Raw genomic sequence first — 17,700 nt, 5'->3', positions numbered from 1 at the left:
TACAAAGTGCAAAGAAGTTTAGTGCAAAAACCTTCAAATTTTATAGTAAATTTGCCTCTAATTTTTTTTTGGGAAAAATCATAGTATAGACAAATGCTCGAAAAAACCTAGATCTAGTGTAATCTCACCTACAGATTTAGAAAATTATCTCTATATGTACAAAGTATTAAAAAAATGAGTGTAAAAGCCTTCAAATATAATAAAGTTATCCCTAAAATTTCTCATACCTAAGTTTTTCATGTTTTTGGGAAAAAACATTGCACCTCAACTCGATTTAGTGTAACCTCTCTTACAAATTTTTATGATTTGCCTCAAAAATTCTAATTTGCCTTTCAGCTGCGGTTGAAAAAATCTAGGCTATGTGTAATCCCACCTACAAATTTTGAGATTTACTTTTAAATTCTAAGCCAACCCGAAGGAAACCACAAAGCTCACAAAAATGTAGCGAAAAACCTTCAAAAATATCGAAGAGTTGTTGGAGTTGCCTCCCATTGTCCGCCTTTGCCATCTATTGAGGTCCGCTCCTGCCTTGGGTATGCACGCTTTCTGCCTTGGATTCATTGGATCAAACTTTTTTTATTACGTCGATTCTCGATTCTGTAGATGTCAATTGTCAATTCTCGATTCTCGATTGCAAATTTCATCGATTGTTGATGTAAGACCAATGTTTATTCTCCCTTCCCTCTGACTCTAGTTCCGGTGTGAGAGCCCTCTCTCTCTCTCTCTCTCTCTCTCTCTCTCTCTCTCTCTCTCTCACACACACACACACACACACACACACACACACACACACAGCATAATTCGCATGGACCATTCTCTATTTCTCAACACACTCATCCACACATAGAAGTATAGAATGGTTCTCTCTCTCTCTCTCTCTCACACACACACGCACGCACGCACGCACACGTGCACACGCACATGTACACACACAATGTGTCTAAGACATCCACAACAATTAGACACCCATGGATGAATTGTCGAGCTCATTGCACTTCATTAATCCAATGCAAATGTGGAAGACCTCCGCAATGCTCCAATACCACAACAAATGGCACGCCAACTCTATCTCTCATACACACACCTGCAACGGGTCTCTCTCTCTCTCTCTCTCTCTCTCTCTCTCTCTCTCTCTCTCTCTCGCACACATACACACACACACACTAACACAGATGTGCCGAGATCGAAGATCATTTACCGCATGGAAGGTTCATTGTGAAAGTGTGTTGAGAGAGGTTCATTGTGCAAGAATGTTGGGAGAGGTTAATTGGACGACACGTAGAGGGGAGTTCTTCATGGCCTTCAAAATGCAAAGTAAAGCTACTCTTCAAATGGTCACCCTTGACATTTGAGGACAGAAGTGAAACTCAGTGGCCTTCCCAAGAACTGTAAATAATATAATTGTAGATAGAGTACTACTTTTTTGACTTTGAATTACCAAGACTAAGTTCTAATCTTTTGACTTTACATTGTCAGCAATCAATCAATCAATCAGTCAATCAAAAAGTCTTTTCGTTTTTTACCATCGAAGTACTTAGCTCTTCACTTTTGCATTTCAAATGAAATGTTTCCAAAGGTTTTCTTTTAAATGAAGCAGAGTGTGACTCTTGGAGGCTCTCTTCTTCTTTCAAAATTTTAAGCTGCATTATAAAGAGTATAGATACTTTAGACTCAATACACAAAAGATGACCACGAGGAAACAAAGCTTAATAAATGAAATGAACACTCAAGAAGTGTGTACAACAGTGAACTACAGAAATAGAAATAGAACTAGCAAGTGCATGTAGTAGGTAGTACAAGGGTATAGTACAAGGCATGTGAGTCAAAAACTATCCCAAGATCAACCCCTACAAAGTGAGGTCGACCCACGAAGTTAGGGAACCCTTTTGACATTTCAATATGCTTCATTTGGAATTGTTAGTCCCAGGTTGGCCACCCATCACACATCATGTAGATTGCATGGGTGGACACTTTTAGCACGTGTCCGATCGGTCATTTTCCGAGCCTGGCTGGGTGCACACATTTTTTAGCCATTTTTAGGCTTTTATGTTTTTTGTATCAGTTACACATTTTGCCCTACCTCAACCTAAGATTCTATAAATAGAATGCTTAGAGTCTTGTAATCATTCAATTGTGTATTGAGAGCATCATTTGCAAAGCACTTGTGTTTTCTCTCTCTCTCTCTCTCTCTCTCTCTCTCTCTCTCTCTCTCTCTCTCTCATGTTTTCGACGCGCGTGACTCACACTTTGTCCGCTGCTCACTCTCACATGGTATCAGTCGCCAAGATGCAGAGAATCTGCATCGATCCCTCATCCTGAGGCTAGCGCTAGCACTTCTGCCGGTTTTCATCGCGGTAAATCTCAAAAACGATGATCAACGTTTTTAAGCCCTAGCGTTTTTGCATCATCAGCCTGATCTGCAACCTCCGTCTCTATCGCTCCCCTTCAACAGCAAAAACGCACACCAAACGGCATCAGATCGGCCTGCATTTTTCAGACTAGGTTATGTTTTCTGGACAAATCTGTGTTTTCAGATCTTGCTGCATTTTTTGTGCACTTGCTGCGTTTTTTGAGGTTACTGCGTTTTCTGCAAACGCTAAGCCTCTTGCACAATCGGGAGTGGCCACGACTTGGAAGGGCACTTGCAGATTTACACCTTGGACAAACATCTACACCCAATCGGCACCATTTTGGTACTTATTATTTGCTGTTTTTTCTCTGTTTTCAGTCCCTCGACGGTTGAAAAAATGCAAGAACCCCTTCTTCTAACATTGTGATGCTCCCATACCTATCTATGGCATACAGGCACGCTGAAATCTCTACTACAACAGCGTTTTCAGCATCCTCTGCAACGTTTTTCAAGGCGGACAACACGCTGAAATTTTACCCTTTGTGCGGTTGATCACCTCTTTGCTTGTCAGGACATTGGAGACGGTACCTTCGTTGGTTGTCTGAGCGCTTATTTTGGACTGCTACAGCATTGAAGACGATACCTTCATCGGCGACTTGCGATCTCGATCTACCTCTGGGACTACTCTTTTGAGCACGCGACATTTTGACTCCGAAGCAAAAGGGACAACAATAACAGTCCCAGAAGGGGGCCACTACGTCTTCGGCAACTACTTCCACTTCCACTTCTGCGTTTGCCAATGCTACATCCAACAAGTTTGTTGAGGAGAAGAAGTTGGATTTACACAACTTTTTGTGTGGAGGACACGAGTCCGCACAATCATTGCCTACCCCATCGACTCTGGGAATGGTTGAATGATTTCACCTATTCGGCTACTCTGCCTTCCCTTCGCACCGCCACTCAAGCTTAGATCGACGAGTGGGTGGATCGGGACATACGAGTCTTCACCTTTCTTATGATGAGCCTCTCGGACCACATCACAAAGGAAGTTTCCAAAGAGAAGCATGCACATCCATTGTGGAGACAGATTCTTAACCAGTTTGAGGAGACCTCGTTTGCTAGACAGATCACACTTGAATGAGAGTTGTACAACCTCCAGTTCAAGGATTTCAACTCACTCGATGGGTTGACCCGCTGCATGCGGGAACTCTTGGACGACCTTGTCCCTGCGGAAGGCAGTATCACCTCAACACACATGGCTGTCCTCTTACTATTCAAGCTTCCCCCACGCTTTGGTCCCAATTTTGAAAGTTTGCTCCCATCCAGACGTACCTCTTTTCCCACTTGATTCTCACTTCCCTTAGACAGATCGAGGGGAACTCCGCATTCCGAGCCAGAGGTGCTGTGGATGCAAAAGGAGCATTGATAGCTCAAGGAGGTAACAAGAAAGGTAAAGGTAAGAAGAAGAAGAACAAGGACATCAAATGTTACCATTGCCACAAGAAAGGGCACAAAGAATCAGAATGCAGAAAGAAGAAGCGAGACGAGGCCAACATGGAGAAACAGACAACCTCGACTATAGGTGTAGCCTCTCACAAGATGGTGGGGACCACTCTTGTCACCTCGACGGACCACGCTCTTGCTACATCGCAGTTAAGTACTTGGGTTGTTGACAATGAAGCCACCACTCACATGACTCCCCAACAGTCATGGTTTAGCTCTCTCACGAAGACGCACGGGCAAACCGTCACTATGGTTGACAACCATGAGATTCCACTATTTGGCACAGGCCAGATTACCCTCTTTTGTTCTACCTCAGACCCAAAGTTCAGTTCAGTGGAGGCGATTTACATTTTGGGCATGGTCTTCAACCTCCTCTTTGTGTCGAGTTGAGACTCTTAGGGAGCTGACATACACTTTGGGAGTGGCACATTCACCATTTCTGATTCTACAATAGGTACTATCCTTACACGCGGTGTGCGCGATGGTTCCCTATACCGCCTCACTGCTCTTCTGTCTCGGACCACGGAGTCTTCTTCACTATGGCATACACAGTTTGAATATCTATGCTATCAGCAGCTTCAGCAAGCTGCTAGGACCTCTATGGTGAAGGGTTTACCAGCGATACGCTCTTCATCAGGCATATGTGAGGCTTGCCAGTTGGGCAAGCAACACAGGGTTGCCTTTCTGAAGCACCCATCCAATAGAGCTTCGGCACCACTTGCACTGGTTCACATTGATCGATGTGGCCCGAGGAGCACTCCTTCATTTTCTGGCTCACAGATTTTGCTTGTGCTTGTGGATGATTTCAGCAGGTACACTTGGTCTTCGTTCTTAAAGCTCAAGTCAGAGGCTTTAAGTTTCATTTGAAATTGGAAGACGATAGTTGAAAAGGAGAAGGACTTGCACGTCAATAGTATTCGCACAGACAGATTGGGTGAGTTCACCTCGAAGGACTTTGCACAGTGGTGCACGTTAGAGGGCATCCAGTGTCAGCTGACTACTCCTTCCCAGAATGGAGTTGTTGAGCGGAACAATCAGACTATCATGGAGATGGCTCGTGTGATGCTTGCGCATACTTCTTTGCCCCAAGTTTATTGGGCAGAGGCGTGCAACATGGTGGTTAACATCCAGAACTATTCTCCCACACATGCTTTGCAGGACATGACTCCTTATCAAACTTGCTATGGCCACAAGTCCTTGGTCTCACACTTTCGAGTTTTTGGGTGTCCTTTCTTTGTCCATGTGCCAAAGGAGAAGCGACACGAAAAAGCTCATCTTCCTCGGCTATTCACGAGGGTCTGCTGGATATCGGCTTTACAATCCTTACGCCAAGACCACCAGAGTTATCCTAATGTGACTTTCATGGAGCTCTTCAGCACACCCGCAGAGGGGGCAACATCCAAGCCTATCCCTTCTCTATCTACTCCTTGTCCACCTCCTACACATGATCCTGCCCATGTTCTTGTTTCTGTACCCTCTACACCGCAGCCAGTTACTTCACCCGATCATGCCATCTCAGATTCCGATTCTAATATGGATGATGGTTCTCCTTCGGTTGAGGCGCAAGGAGAAGTTAGTACCTGGTTGGCTCTACTCTATGGTTTCTTCCTTTGGAGTCACGAAGTTACCAGACTCGCAAGACCCTAGACAGCCTCGACGTTCTGCATGCCTCAAGGACAGGCAAGTTTATGATGGCGCAAAGTTCGTGAACTTTGCACTGATGTCTTAGATTCAGGCTTCACCAGTTGAGCCTTCCTCGACGGAGGAAGCACTCCAGTATAATTTCTAGAAGTGTGCCATGCAAACAGAGATGGACGTTATCGAGCGGAATAAAACCTGGACTTTGGTTCCCATGTCCAACAAGCGGAAGGTGGTTTCTATGAAATGGATTTTCAAAACGAAGTACAAGGCCAATGGTTCCCTCAACAAACACAAGGCGAGACTTGTTGCTCGGGGTTTAGCACTGTGACCAAGTTGGACTTTGACGAGTCACAGACCTTTGCTCCCACCGCTTGCATGACGACCATACACAGTGTTTGCTCTCGTAGCCAACTTTGGTTGGCCTATCTTCCAGATGGATGTCAAAAGTGCGATTTGGGTTAAGAAGTTTATGTGGGGCAACCTCCTGCGTTGCGCATACAGGCAAGGAGGATTGGGTCTATCGATTGTGGAAAGCATTGTAAGGACTGAAGCAGGCTGGACAACAGGGGTACCTCACACTTGACCAATTTCTCGTGAAGCTGGGGTTACGACGTACCTCATCATATTCCAACTGTTATGTTGTCTCTGATGGCTCTTTGATTGTGATAATGATTGTCTATGTGGACGATCTTATTTTCATAGGCTCATGGACCAGGACGATCAAGTTGATTATGAGAGCTATGGAGACGCGTTTCGAGATGATTGATCTTGGGCTTCTTCACTATTTTCTTGGACTCGAGATTTTTCAGACACCAGACAACAACTTCTTTTCTCAGTGGAAGTATGCGAAGACTATCCTGGAGAGATTCTATATGACATCCTGCAGACCGATTGGCACTCCTCTTAAGCTCGGAGAGAACGTATCGCTTAACGATCCTTCCCCACAGATTGACTTGGAGCAGTACAGGAATGTTGTTGGCTACCTTGTATGGCTGACTTATTCCCGACCAGACATTTGTTACACATTCTCTCTTCTCATTTCTTTCAACACCCAACTTCGTTAGCAACATTGGCAGTGTGCCCATCGTACTTTGCGGTACATCAGCGGCACCTTGGACCATGGTGTGTTCTATGGTCACTCCAAGGGTTGCACCTTACTTGGTTGGTGCAATTCAGATTGGGAAGGAAATCCAGATACTCGGCGCTCTACTACAGCAATAGTTCACACTCGGCTCGGGACCCATTTCATAGAGCAGTAAGCAACAACCCACCATGCGCTATCTTCTATAGAGGCGGAGTACAGAGCAGCTTGCTATGATGCTTGTGAGGCCATATGGCTATGGAGATTACTGGGAGAGTTGTGTTTTCCCCAAACTACTAGGACTCCTCTTTTGTGCGACAATCAGAGTTGCATTGCTATCGTCAAGAACCCTATCTTTCACACTCGAACAAAGCACATTGAGGTGCAGTACCACTCTCATAGGAACCATCTACACCTCATTCTACTATCATGGAAGTCACATGACTATGTGATGAACTAACAAAGACCACATGCTCAACACTAGCACATAGTGTTAAAGTGATGATTTGACAGCTAAGGACTAGAGATTGAGATAGAGTGGACAACACAAATTCATACGGACCGAAGGACATACAGGGCATGTGAGGGTGGGATGGACAAAAAGGAACATTGTGTACGTGATGTTGAGCATGTGAAAGCTTACGGGGCAAATATGCAACTACTTTATAGGTCGGTGCACGGTTAAGAGCAATAAAAGACCAAAGATAGCTAAGTTGCTTCTTTAGAGACATAGAGAGGCTCTTCTCCAATCACCCATACACAATGGAGGACAACACAACTCACTCAAAGAGCTACCCCAACTCCACCCCTTAAGACTCACAAAGGGGTCACACCATAGTAAGCAGAGATTGTTCGAGCCTACAGGCAACCCAGAGCACCAAGATACCAATCCCAAAGAATAGATCCACAAGGCCATCTGAAAGAGCATACTGTGACATTAGTAAACCAAAAATAGGGAGGTAAAGCACACGTTCTCAGAATTCGCCACTTAGTTGTGAGGACTCTGTACTCCCTACCCACTTTTGCATGCCAAAGCATTACCCAAGTTCGGTGCCGGATGGAGCTGACAAGCCCTGCGGTATATCATGCTTGTACTACCCTAAGCATATAGGTGCACATCCATTGAAGTTAATCTCAAGTCATTCCACTTGGTCTTGTTGCAAGGTTAGTTTCAGTGCTTTTTCCCTTCTACTAGTTACTTAAGAGCGCACACATGCTCAAATGACGAATTCAAGCATCTAGAAGATATTAATAAAATTTTCCCATTTGGCATATAATTTCTTGATGTGAGGGTTCTCAGCTCCTGTAAAAGCTTGCAACATCTGGAATAAGGTTGGCAGCATGACTCTTGCTGCAGTTTGTCAAGCTTCCAGAAGTAGAGCTCCCCACATAGTTGCCACTGCCATCCCAGGCTCTTTAAGTCATAGCCTACTTCCAGCAGCTTGACGCAGTGGCAGAAATCTTGCTGCCACCTCACCATATCCCAAATGCCAGGTCAACCTTTTGCATCATGTGCGCACTTGGAGTTTCTCTCAGCCAAACATAAGGTAGCAAGTAGGGTGAATGTAGCTGCCCTCTTACCACCACGTTCATGCAAATGTGGTGATCATTAGATTGACAGCATATTACATCAATCGAATAAACTAGTATGTAATTTCAACTCAAGGGATCCACTATTAAGAAACCCCCTATATACCGTGCATTTGCAGGGTAATTAAAAAACACTTTGTTAAATTGTTGATATAGAGATTGAGCCCCCTTTTTTTATCAATTGTGGGTTTTGGCCAAAATGGATTTTAAAAAACCCTCTTGTTAATGTATCTCTCTTAAATTGCTTAAATTCTCAAAAATATAAAACCCTTCTACTGAACTCACTCAATGCTGCAGCAGCTTGCTCCACATTTCTTACATTTGGTTCGCAAACAATTCACAGCTACACATCGTTCACAAAGCTCGCAAAGTTCCAGCATGGAACACAATGTAGCTCACAGTATTATCTCCACCCTTGATCAGCTCATGACTACTACACAAATAGTATTATCTCCACCCTTTATTCGCTCATGACTACTACACAAATAGTATCATATAAACCATTCCAGGATCAAGGGATGAGACTTGATCAACAGCACATCGAATTCCAACCCTGCCAATTTACTAAAGACCATTGATCCCTCATAATGACCCTCACCTCGCCCATGGGACTCGGTCCCGCGTTCGAATCTGAATATATCGCATCAAACTCGAAGAGAAAAACCTCCTACATTTAGCCATTTAAACCTGTACTTCAAGCCTCTTAAATTCACCTATCTTAAAATCTCCCTCTTGCATGCTATGAAAACCACAACTTAATTAAGATGTCCAACCTTCCACATTCAAGATGCTCATTCTACCGTCGGCATTGCCCCAATTGGCTTATTCTTTTGTCACTTGGCAGTTTCCAAACAAGCTCCTCCTTTACAAGAGTTCGATTGCCTGCACAGGATATTATCAACGAAACTCAGGTAACAAACATCTTACTTGAGCTCCCGAAACCACCCATCATCAATAAGAGGAGGTCAGTGAATCAGATCATATTGACGTCTCTTTTCCCATGCCAAATTTATATGGACTCTTGGCATAGCAAACAATTAGAAGAGTTTGAAGAAGAAAGATAACCACGTGTAAACAATTTAGATAAATGAACAGATAATTTTACACATACAAGAGAAGCTCAGATAAATTCCTGAACAGCTCCGATGAAAGAATACATGGCAACCAGGTTCATTGCCAACTTTGAAGACGGCAAGAACTCCCTGGACCAAATTTTTTTCCTGCACACTGTAACCTCGACACCATAAAGATCAGCACACCACTTCCATGACGACAAAAACGTCATCCTTGTATGGAGGGTCTTGGGGCAAAACTTCCTAACCTTCTTTGCCTACCTGCAAAATAGGAGATTGTATGAATGACAGATAGCACAAGCAGGTCTATCTACGTCTATCAATACTAGCAGCTTCAAGAAATGTAAGCCAACACTATGGGTTCCAAGCACAGTATGGATTACATTCTACTCATGACAATGACAAGCAGAAGGCGCACAATGCCTGATACAAAATCTTCAGGCAACGGAAGCTCATCTCCCAAAAGTCAAAACAGGTTGTTCACGTTCCACGCACAGACCTCTGTATCCAACCCATCCAGCCCCATACGGAGTCCAAATTAGTTGTTTAGGCATCCGGTCAATTTAACCATTGAATCCCAGTACGCTGGAACCCAATGTTAATGAACGTGTTACCAATGCTTCCCCTTCAAAAAGGCCAGCTTTCAAGGAGACTGGCCATTGTTTTGGGCAGATTTGAGTCCTTTAGGCCACATTAATGTCAAACAGGGTTGTCCTCGTTTGACAAACTGACCTCTGCTTCCAACTTGTCCAGTCCCGTATGGAGTTCGAACTAGCACATTAGGCATCCGGTGAGTTTTAACTGTTTATTGACAGGCCGTTGTTTTGGACAAATTTGGGAACTTCAGTCCACTAGTATCACAAGGCCCTCTTTCTCTCTCTTTCTTTCATCGTACTTACCTTTGCCTTAGTTCATTCCATACCATACTAAAATTTGGGAACTTCAGTCTCTTTCTTTCATCGTACTTAGCTGTGCCTTAGTTTCTTTCTTTCATCGTACTTCTCTCTCTCTCTTTCTTTCATCGTACTTAGCTTTGCCTTAGTTCATTCCATACCATACTAAAACCGAATAGCACTAGCACCGAACGCTCATGACATAATACTGTATGTCCTTTCTGCTGGGATTAACAACAATCTTGCATATTATAAAGCTATAAGCCAGGTGCAAAACATAAGGTATGGCATTTTTCCAATACTGTCCACAATTCTAGATTCGGATGGTTTCAAAATGAAGCAGTATTGTCATGCATGCCAAGTTCCTGTCTTGCTCTTCTGTTCTTAGGGAAAGGGCAAAAAGGAAGGTAGATACTCCTTGCATAATCCACAGATTCAGGCATAGACCCCTCAAGCACTTCAACATAGACAGGAACTTGCAAAAGCATGAAGGATGTGACACCTGCTCATTGAAGGGCTCCCTGGCCTCGCTGTGTTGTCCTGTGTGTTGCCATTGTTCCTGTTGTTGCCGTGGATGCACACTTGAAAAGCTACTCAAACCCGGATGAATCTGGGTAAAAGACCAATGAACAAAATCGCAACTTAAAACGCAGCTCTCAAAGATCTGAAACAAAGTAAGTTGAGCTCAATCTATTCCTGGACCAAAAAAATTTACAATGAAAACCATACCTGAGAAGAACTATGGGGCAATGGCATGAATTGCGAGGGAATGCTCCCCATGTTCGAGGAATCCAGACTGCAATCATGTAGCCCGGTAGTACTTCTAACCTGGTAAGGAATGCTAAAGTGATTTGGAGATGCAGAGACTGGCTGAGGTGGCCTTGTTGTCATTCCTTGAGCTAAATCCATCATTCCCATTCCCATGCTCATGTGTAACCCCATGCCCATTCCCAACCCTGGATGCCCAACCGGCACTCCAAGGCCCACGGGGTGAAGTGGAGCCATTTGTAAATGTGGCATACCGAGAGGAATCATCATAGGCGAGACACTCAACCCACTCCGCATCGACACCATCTGCTCACATAAATAATAATTCACAACCAGCACTTTGAATACACATCCATGTAAAAATTAGTGCGTGCTCAAAATGAATAACTCGTTGCCCACCCACTTGTAGCTGCATCTGCAGCGTCTTCATGTACTCAATTGCCTCATCCAAAACAGAAGCTTTGTCGGTCTACAAAAACCATTCAATGTGATCAATCTTCATAACATTGAATGAAACACGGTGACAGGAACCTGCAATCCACACACCTTGCTTGAGTTGGGAATAAGATCCTGTAGGGCCTTGAGCTTTTCATTGATTCTGTTGCGCCGGTTCTGCAGAATGGCAAGCATGTGAGTAACAGAATCTTTGATTTTTATATCCCTTTTAAGTCTTTTGAAAACAGAATTGATCAGGCAAATCAGCCTACCCTCTCTGAGAGGTTATGAACTTCTGCAGCTCGGTTTCTCTTGGAAGAAGAAGGCTTCCTTGGCTGCTTAATGTCAATACTGGACTCGCCCTCAACATCCTGATATCATTCAGCAGTTGCACCTTATTAGCCTAACCAGTACAAAATGTGGGAAGTGGAGAGGAATAGCAAAAGCCAGTGCACATACTTCACTTTGTGACTCCGAATCCTCCAGCTTCCTTTTTCCACTGTTCGAAGATGCCTCCCTGGTGCTCAACGTAGTGCCTGAAAGGGATCGGCCTGAAGATGCAACAAGTTCTGACATACCAAGGGCAGCAGTCCTTTCACAGTGAACTTCCATATTTGGAGGAGTGAACCTAGCTGGCATAACACCTACAGCTTGGCCAATGCCTGCCTGCCCTCGACTACTCATACTGCTTGCATACTCGGGAGCCCTCCTGACACTTACTTCATCCGTGACTCGGCTGCATCCACTTTCCTGGGCACTTGGCATCTGTAACGGTGCCTCAGCGGAATTCCTTGGTCTGTAAGTTGTGAAGGAAACTGAGCTTGGCATAGTACCCTTCCCTGTGCTTGCTAGACCGCTAGAGACTGAGGCTGGAGGTTTCGAAGGGCTAGCAAGCCCACATTGGGGTGACTGGGGTAGCTTGCTTGTGAAGCAACCAGGCACAGCTACAGGCCTACAGCGAAATGAGTGTTCTGGAACAGCAACGGCATGCAGTGATGAGAGCGGCGTTAATTGAGACCCTGCAGGCGGCTGCATAGAAGTTTTCACCTTGCTAAACTCATCTCTTCCAGATTGAGATACAAGGCCCGCAGCCCTTTCTGCTCCAAGAGCCAAGGCTCCTTCTGCACATGTCGTTCTGGCCACCCCAATAGAAGCGCTTGCAACCCTCTCCTTGAGATTACCGCTACCTGAATCGACCATAGTTGTTGCACATTCTGACCTGGAAAACGAGCCATTCTCTGAATACGTACATGTCCCCACACCCATGGAAGTGACTACTGGCATTTTCGAGGCTCCAATGGTGGTGGGCGGCTTCACCACTGTCGAACCACCGGAGGGCCATTGCCCAAAAAGCTCAGAGCAGTAGCCTTTCTCTAAGGAATCGCCCAAGGGATATTGAAGCCATGTCACGATTTCATCCTCGTAATATTCATCTGGACTTCCACACGATTTGCTGCCCGACTTGGATGTGTTGTTGGCCGCAGACATGACCAGCGTTAGAGGCAGGGATATCCTCGACCTCTACTGAACATACTCAATCATTAAAAGTGATTCCGCCAATGGATCCACTGTGTTCCAAGCTTGGTCGTGACGGACAGGCAGCAAGTACGCACCAATGCAAAGCAAAGAGAAGAAACCCTAGTTTCGCAGGCACCCCGCAAGCCAGCAGGCAGCAGAATCTAATCAAGAGCTGAGATGCCCAAGTGAGGACAACAGATGGCAAGCGGGACTCGAGTGTTAGATTTCCTGGAAGAAGGGGCCGGAGACGCTCACCTGCATCAGTGTCCGGAAATCAGAAGCTCGCCATTGAAGCTGCGGACAGCAAGAAAGGGAGTCCGTGAGAGAAGCGCGCTGAGGTAGATGTACGAAAAGGGTAAGACCCACTAGGCAACTTTCGCAAAATGCCATGAATTGTAGGGTTGCAAGACTGCAAGGTAGGCTTGCTAGGACGAGGAAAAAATCTGCACTACAGGAAATGTGCAGAAATCCCGTGCAAACCTAGATACTTGCCTCCTACTGACACCGTCCAGAAGGCCACCAAATCTAGCCAGTTCACAATGAGGTCACCGCTAGATTTAGCGGCTGACCAGTAGCTGGACAGGATCGTGTGCCAGGTCAGCACATTGGCACGTGGCGTGGGGCCTTATAGGCCAAATCATTTGCTTGTTCGGTGGCCGAATTTTTTTCATTATCTGAAATTCCACGTGGCCGATAGCTTGTGGCTGTCGTTGATGCGGGTGGGGCTTCACACCTTTTTTCACCACACACACTCTTGTTCCCGTCATTGATCACACGTCCCCTACGACGTGCTTTCCTAAGAAGCCTTCCCCATGCTTCATAAGAGGGGGGTCACACGACACTAAGCAATAAATGGGAAGATGCAAACTCACTCTTATATACCCACCAGCTTCACACCCCGATCCTCCATCTTCGCACACGTTACTGAAAGGGGCATGCACATGTAGCGAGAACTTAGCCTCTTTATCAAGAATAATTGGCCTAGCAGATATGTTCTACACATTGTGTGATATTGCATGAAAGAGGGGCTAGGCATGTAGTTGATTGCAACGGCAATATTTTTCGCTAACTTTGATTGTCTTAGTTGAAAACTTCCTCACGATGTACGTAGAAAGCCCTTGAAATGTATCGCTCACTTCTTGCCTCTCGGAGTAGCAATGAACTCATGTGCTTAGAGCCTGGTCACCTAAACTAGCAAACCTGCTTTCTGCCCGGTCACGACTCTAAACGAATAACCGGCTCTTCTCTATCTACCTATCTAATAGTGGTAGTTAAGAGCCTTGATACGGGCATAGCCTTGTCGTTTTTCCTCAAATTTGAGGCAAGAACCAGCCTATCGCATAGTTAACTTTTGGGGCCCTCTCTGTTAGCTCCTAGGAACCTGCTCAAGGTCTGTCTCATCCCTCAGTCAAATCAAGCATTTATTTTCAAAGCCACCGGTTTTTTTGACCTGCAAACATAGTTGGAAGGCTATATAGCCGTCCCAAGGCAACTAGGCTCTTAGCCTTTGAGTTGCAATGCATACGACTCAAGAGCCACGTATTTCAAATATTTTCAAACCCTTTTTTTTACACTTACTAGTTTCAAAACTCATCATCCAAAAGCTCTTCAAGAGCACCTTCTCATAGAGCTGATAAAAGTGTCGTCGAAAGGCCAATTGAAAGGTCATGCCCATATGCCCCCCAAGAACGTTGTTGAACCCAAAAACGGCCTAGAGGGTAGTTATCGTGGTTGAACCACCCTCCACATATGCATCACGCCTCTTAACTGACTAGTTCGATTGTATCCGCACGAACCAAATCTAACCATGTTTTTGGCTGGTTTGTTTGCGATAGACACCTTTTCCTCACTAAGCATTTTTGTCAGTGTCTTCCATTTATATACGCATGCCAATTGTGTTTTGAAGGCCGTCCTATTAGAGGCCCTTCCCAAGAGAGACTACATTTCTCAACTATGGGCAGGTGCTCTAAGGTTACTTTTTTGCAACCATCTTGGACCTTTTTCGCAATTTTAGCAGTCATATATAAGCTTGATATCTAGCTTGAATCGGTGGGAAAACGGGCCATTTAAACTTTTTCAGTTTTTGAATTGCCCTTGAGTGTGGCATCGCTCTTAAAGAGCATTTGCATGCTATTCTAGCAACATTTCGAGTGATGGCATCCATTTTGGCTGCTGCTCTTAAACGTGATGAAAGTTGCGAGATAAGCAAGAGAGAGAAGGTGAAATCAAGGAGAGAGAGTGGCAGAGTTAGCCCAACTTTGCCAAAATTGACAAAGTTGGGATTACTCAAGCTTCATTTGTGCTACAAAGCAAAGGAGAATGACGCTAGCTAAATGCAATCGTTGCTTGCGTGGAATCTACTAACATAATATGACGAAAGGGGAAGCCCTTTACATGTGTCGCAATCTACGACCTGAAGGCTAAAGTCCAAAACAAAAACAAACCCCTTTGCACGCGATAAAGAGGGAGAGAGGGGGAGAGAGAGGCCACCTCCGTACTAGTCGTGCCTTATGATGAGGAACCACTGAAATCAAAATGAGCTTGAACTAGTCCTGCCTTATGATGAGGAACCACTTGAAGATCCTCTCTTCTCGAATTGCCTACAAGAAGGCATATCATTATCAAACTTGGAGGGCCAATGGAGGTAGACGCGTTTTCATAAGAAGCAAATTGCATGCCATGAGCGGAGACCCACTTGTTGATGAGCTACTGGAGAAATCTCGTTCTTCAATAGATTTCCCACTTGAAAAATATATCTCTACAATCATTTGACCTTAATTTTGAAGATAATATTGTTTCTTTGGAGGTTTCAACAACAATTGACACAAATTGCTTAACTTGAATTTTATTTTGTGCAAATGTTCACTTTGGGTGAGTGAAACAAGTGTAAGGTGTTGCCTACACAGAGGGAGGGTAATCGATATGGATTTACCCCTTCCTCTCTTCCCTATGTATGTGACTCTGCCTTGTCACATCACGTCTTTTTAATCAAATCTTACAAATTACTTCTCCTCGTAGAGACCCCCATCTAATAGATGTGATGGTCTGTCTTTTTATGCCTTTATTAAATGAGCAATAAGAAACAATGAAAGTGTTTATATATATATATCTATATATACACACACACACACACATACATATACCATGTAAACAGCTAAGTTCACAAAGATTGTTCAAGAAAGCAGGGGGCCATCCTCGCCATGGAGAAACAGATAAACTCTTATGAGTGGAACAGGGCGTGTGTGTGTGTGTGTGTGTGTGTGTGCGCGCGCGCGCGCGTGTGCATGTGCACATGCATTGTATCTAAAGAAGGAAGTGATTCTCGACAACCCCCTCTCCCCACATGTCATATTATCATGCGTCAGATGAGTATGCACTTCACACACACACACACACGTCCTTAGGTGGTTTTGGGGGGGGGGGGGGGGGGGGGGGGGGGTTCTCTTTATCCACTATAGATGACACTCCAAGATGAAGGGACCAATGGCTAAAAAGAACTCCCCATGGAATCTATGATTGCATCCCAAAAAATTAACACCCTATCTTGTAGCGATGCAACTCATTCGTCCCTTCAACCTACATTGCCCAAGACCATCACCCTATCCAACTCCCCCCACACGACTTGTTGAAAGCTATTGCTTCATTATGCAGACATTCTCGTCGTTGTGTCAAAAAAATAAGCTCTAGTAAGGCCACGCGAGAGCTTAGTTATCAGTGATAGATAACTATGCCAACAATGCCCATATAGAGCATTAAATGAATACACAAAGAAAAAGTCTTTGAATAAACTAAACATCTCAAGGGCATAGTCCACAAGATAAATGATCAGTGGAATAGCAACTAACAAAGAGGAGGCGTGAAGTGGGGGATTTAAGATTCCTATATAGGTACACCTGTAAGACCTGAGGATCCTATGTTTGCATGTGTCATCTCCTCGCATCTACCCTTGCAAGACCACCTCTTAGAGTGCCACCCCTACGATCAATAACCGATGATCCTTGTGCTTTAGTGCTTAAGCCCCTTGCATAGTTTCCTTGTGTAGCCTCTGAGAGCCATCCCCCTACATTTTCACTCCTGCCATTCTATGTAATCTTTTTGATGTTTGCTCCACTCATCCATCCCTTTGTGCATGCTCATGTTTTTTTAGCAATAAGACTAGCAAGGAGTAATGTGGAGCCAACATAGGAGGAGTCAAACTGTGAAAGCCAAGGGGCAATGAAGTGGAAGAGAAATCGAGGCACAACAATGACCTAAACATGAGAAGTTGGATAGAAACGTTCATGATTCTGAGTAATGTGGAGCCAACATAGGAGGAGTCAAACTGTGAAAGCCAAGGGGCAATGAAGTGGAAGAGAAATCGAGGCACAACAATGACCTAAACATGAGAAGTTGGATAGAAACGTTCATGATTCTGGCATGGGCAAAAGAAAAAAAGTGAAGAAGGGCACTACTTTTCAAAAGTGGAGAAAACTTGCAAAAACTAAGAAGCTTAGCATGGGGTAGTAAAAAGGAGTGGTGCATTAAGTGTGTCATATCCAATTCCACAAAAGACTATAAAAGATGCACTTTAGTTTCTCTTTTGCTCCATTTGCACAATTCTTGACTTATAAATGCATTATTCAAGAAACCATAGATAACTCCTCTTCATGCATGTTGTTTTTCTTTCTTTCTTTGCCATAGTCGTTGTTGTAAGTGGATGATTTTATCAAATTAACCGGGAAAGGAATGTACAATCGACTTCAAGCACATTAGGTGCCTTGAGGGGTCGTAACATATGTTTCAGAGCTACACAGCTCTTGACAGACAAATGCTACTTGAATAGTTACACCTTGTGATCTGGTTGTTACC

At 44.4% G+C, this 17,700-nt stretch overlaps 2 protein-coding genes across 4 annotated transcripts; one reads left to right on the top strand and one right to left on the bottom strand.

Annotated features, from left to right (window-relative positions):
* The first annotated feature begins 2,794 nt into the window (after positions 1-2,794).
* Positions 2,795-6,753, top strand: LOC147424804 (uncharacterized). Its single transcript, XM_086499993.1, has 7 exons — positions 2,795-2,892; positions 2,979-3,141; positions 3,719-4,208; positions 4,308-4,665; positions 4,783-5,425; positions 6,049-6,480; positions 6,571-6,753. Exons 1-7 carry the CDS (start codon positions 2,795-2,797, stop codon positions 6,751-6,753), a joined length of 2,367 nt encoding a protein of 788 aa, XP_086356119.1.
* Positions 6,754-8,488: 1,735 nt separating this feature from the next.
* On the bottom strand, positions 8,489-13,365 carry LOC147424803 (uncharacterized). 3 transcript variants are annotated; one of them, XR_015186378.1, is made up of 9 exons: positions 11,794-13,362; positions 11,607-11,705; positions 11,446-11,511; positions 11,303-11,368; positions 10,861-11,205; positions 10,634-10,741; positions 9,277-9,499; positions 8,939-9,047; positions 8,489-8,832 (listed from the first exon to the last, which is right to left on the bottom strand). XR_015186378.1 is itself a non-coding variant. In XM_086499659.1 (7 exons), exons 1-7 carry the CDS (start codon positions 12,820-12,822, stop codon positions 9,482-9,484), a joined length of 1,731 nt encoding a protein of 576 aa, XP_086355785.1. In that variant the 5' UTR covers positions 12,823-13,362; the 3' UTR covers positions 9,229-9,481. The 3 variants fall into 3 exon arrangements, 1 of the variants encoding a protein (XP_086355785.1); XM_086499659.1 differs by lacking the exons at positions 8,489-8,832; positions 8,939-9,047 and having other exon boundaries at positions 9,229-9,499; XR_015186379.1 differs by lacking the exons at positions 8,489-8,832; positions 8,939-9,047; positions 9,277-9,499 and having other exon boundaries at positions 11,299-11,368; positions 11,794-13,365.
* Positions 13,366-17,700: the final 4,335 nt, after the last annotated feature.

Source organism: Adiantum capillus-veneris, chromosome 25 (assembly GCF_014529385.1).
Source record: "Adiantum capillus-veneris isolate H3 chromosome 25, ASM1452938v2, whole genome shotgun sequence".
NCBI classification, from domain to species: domain Eukaryota; kingdom Viridiplantae; phylum Streptophyta; class Polypodiopsida; order Polypodiales; family Pteridaceae; genus Adiantum; species Adiantum capillus-veneris.
This window is presented reverse-complemented; position numbering and strand designations above follow the sequence as displayed.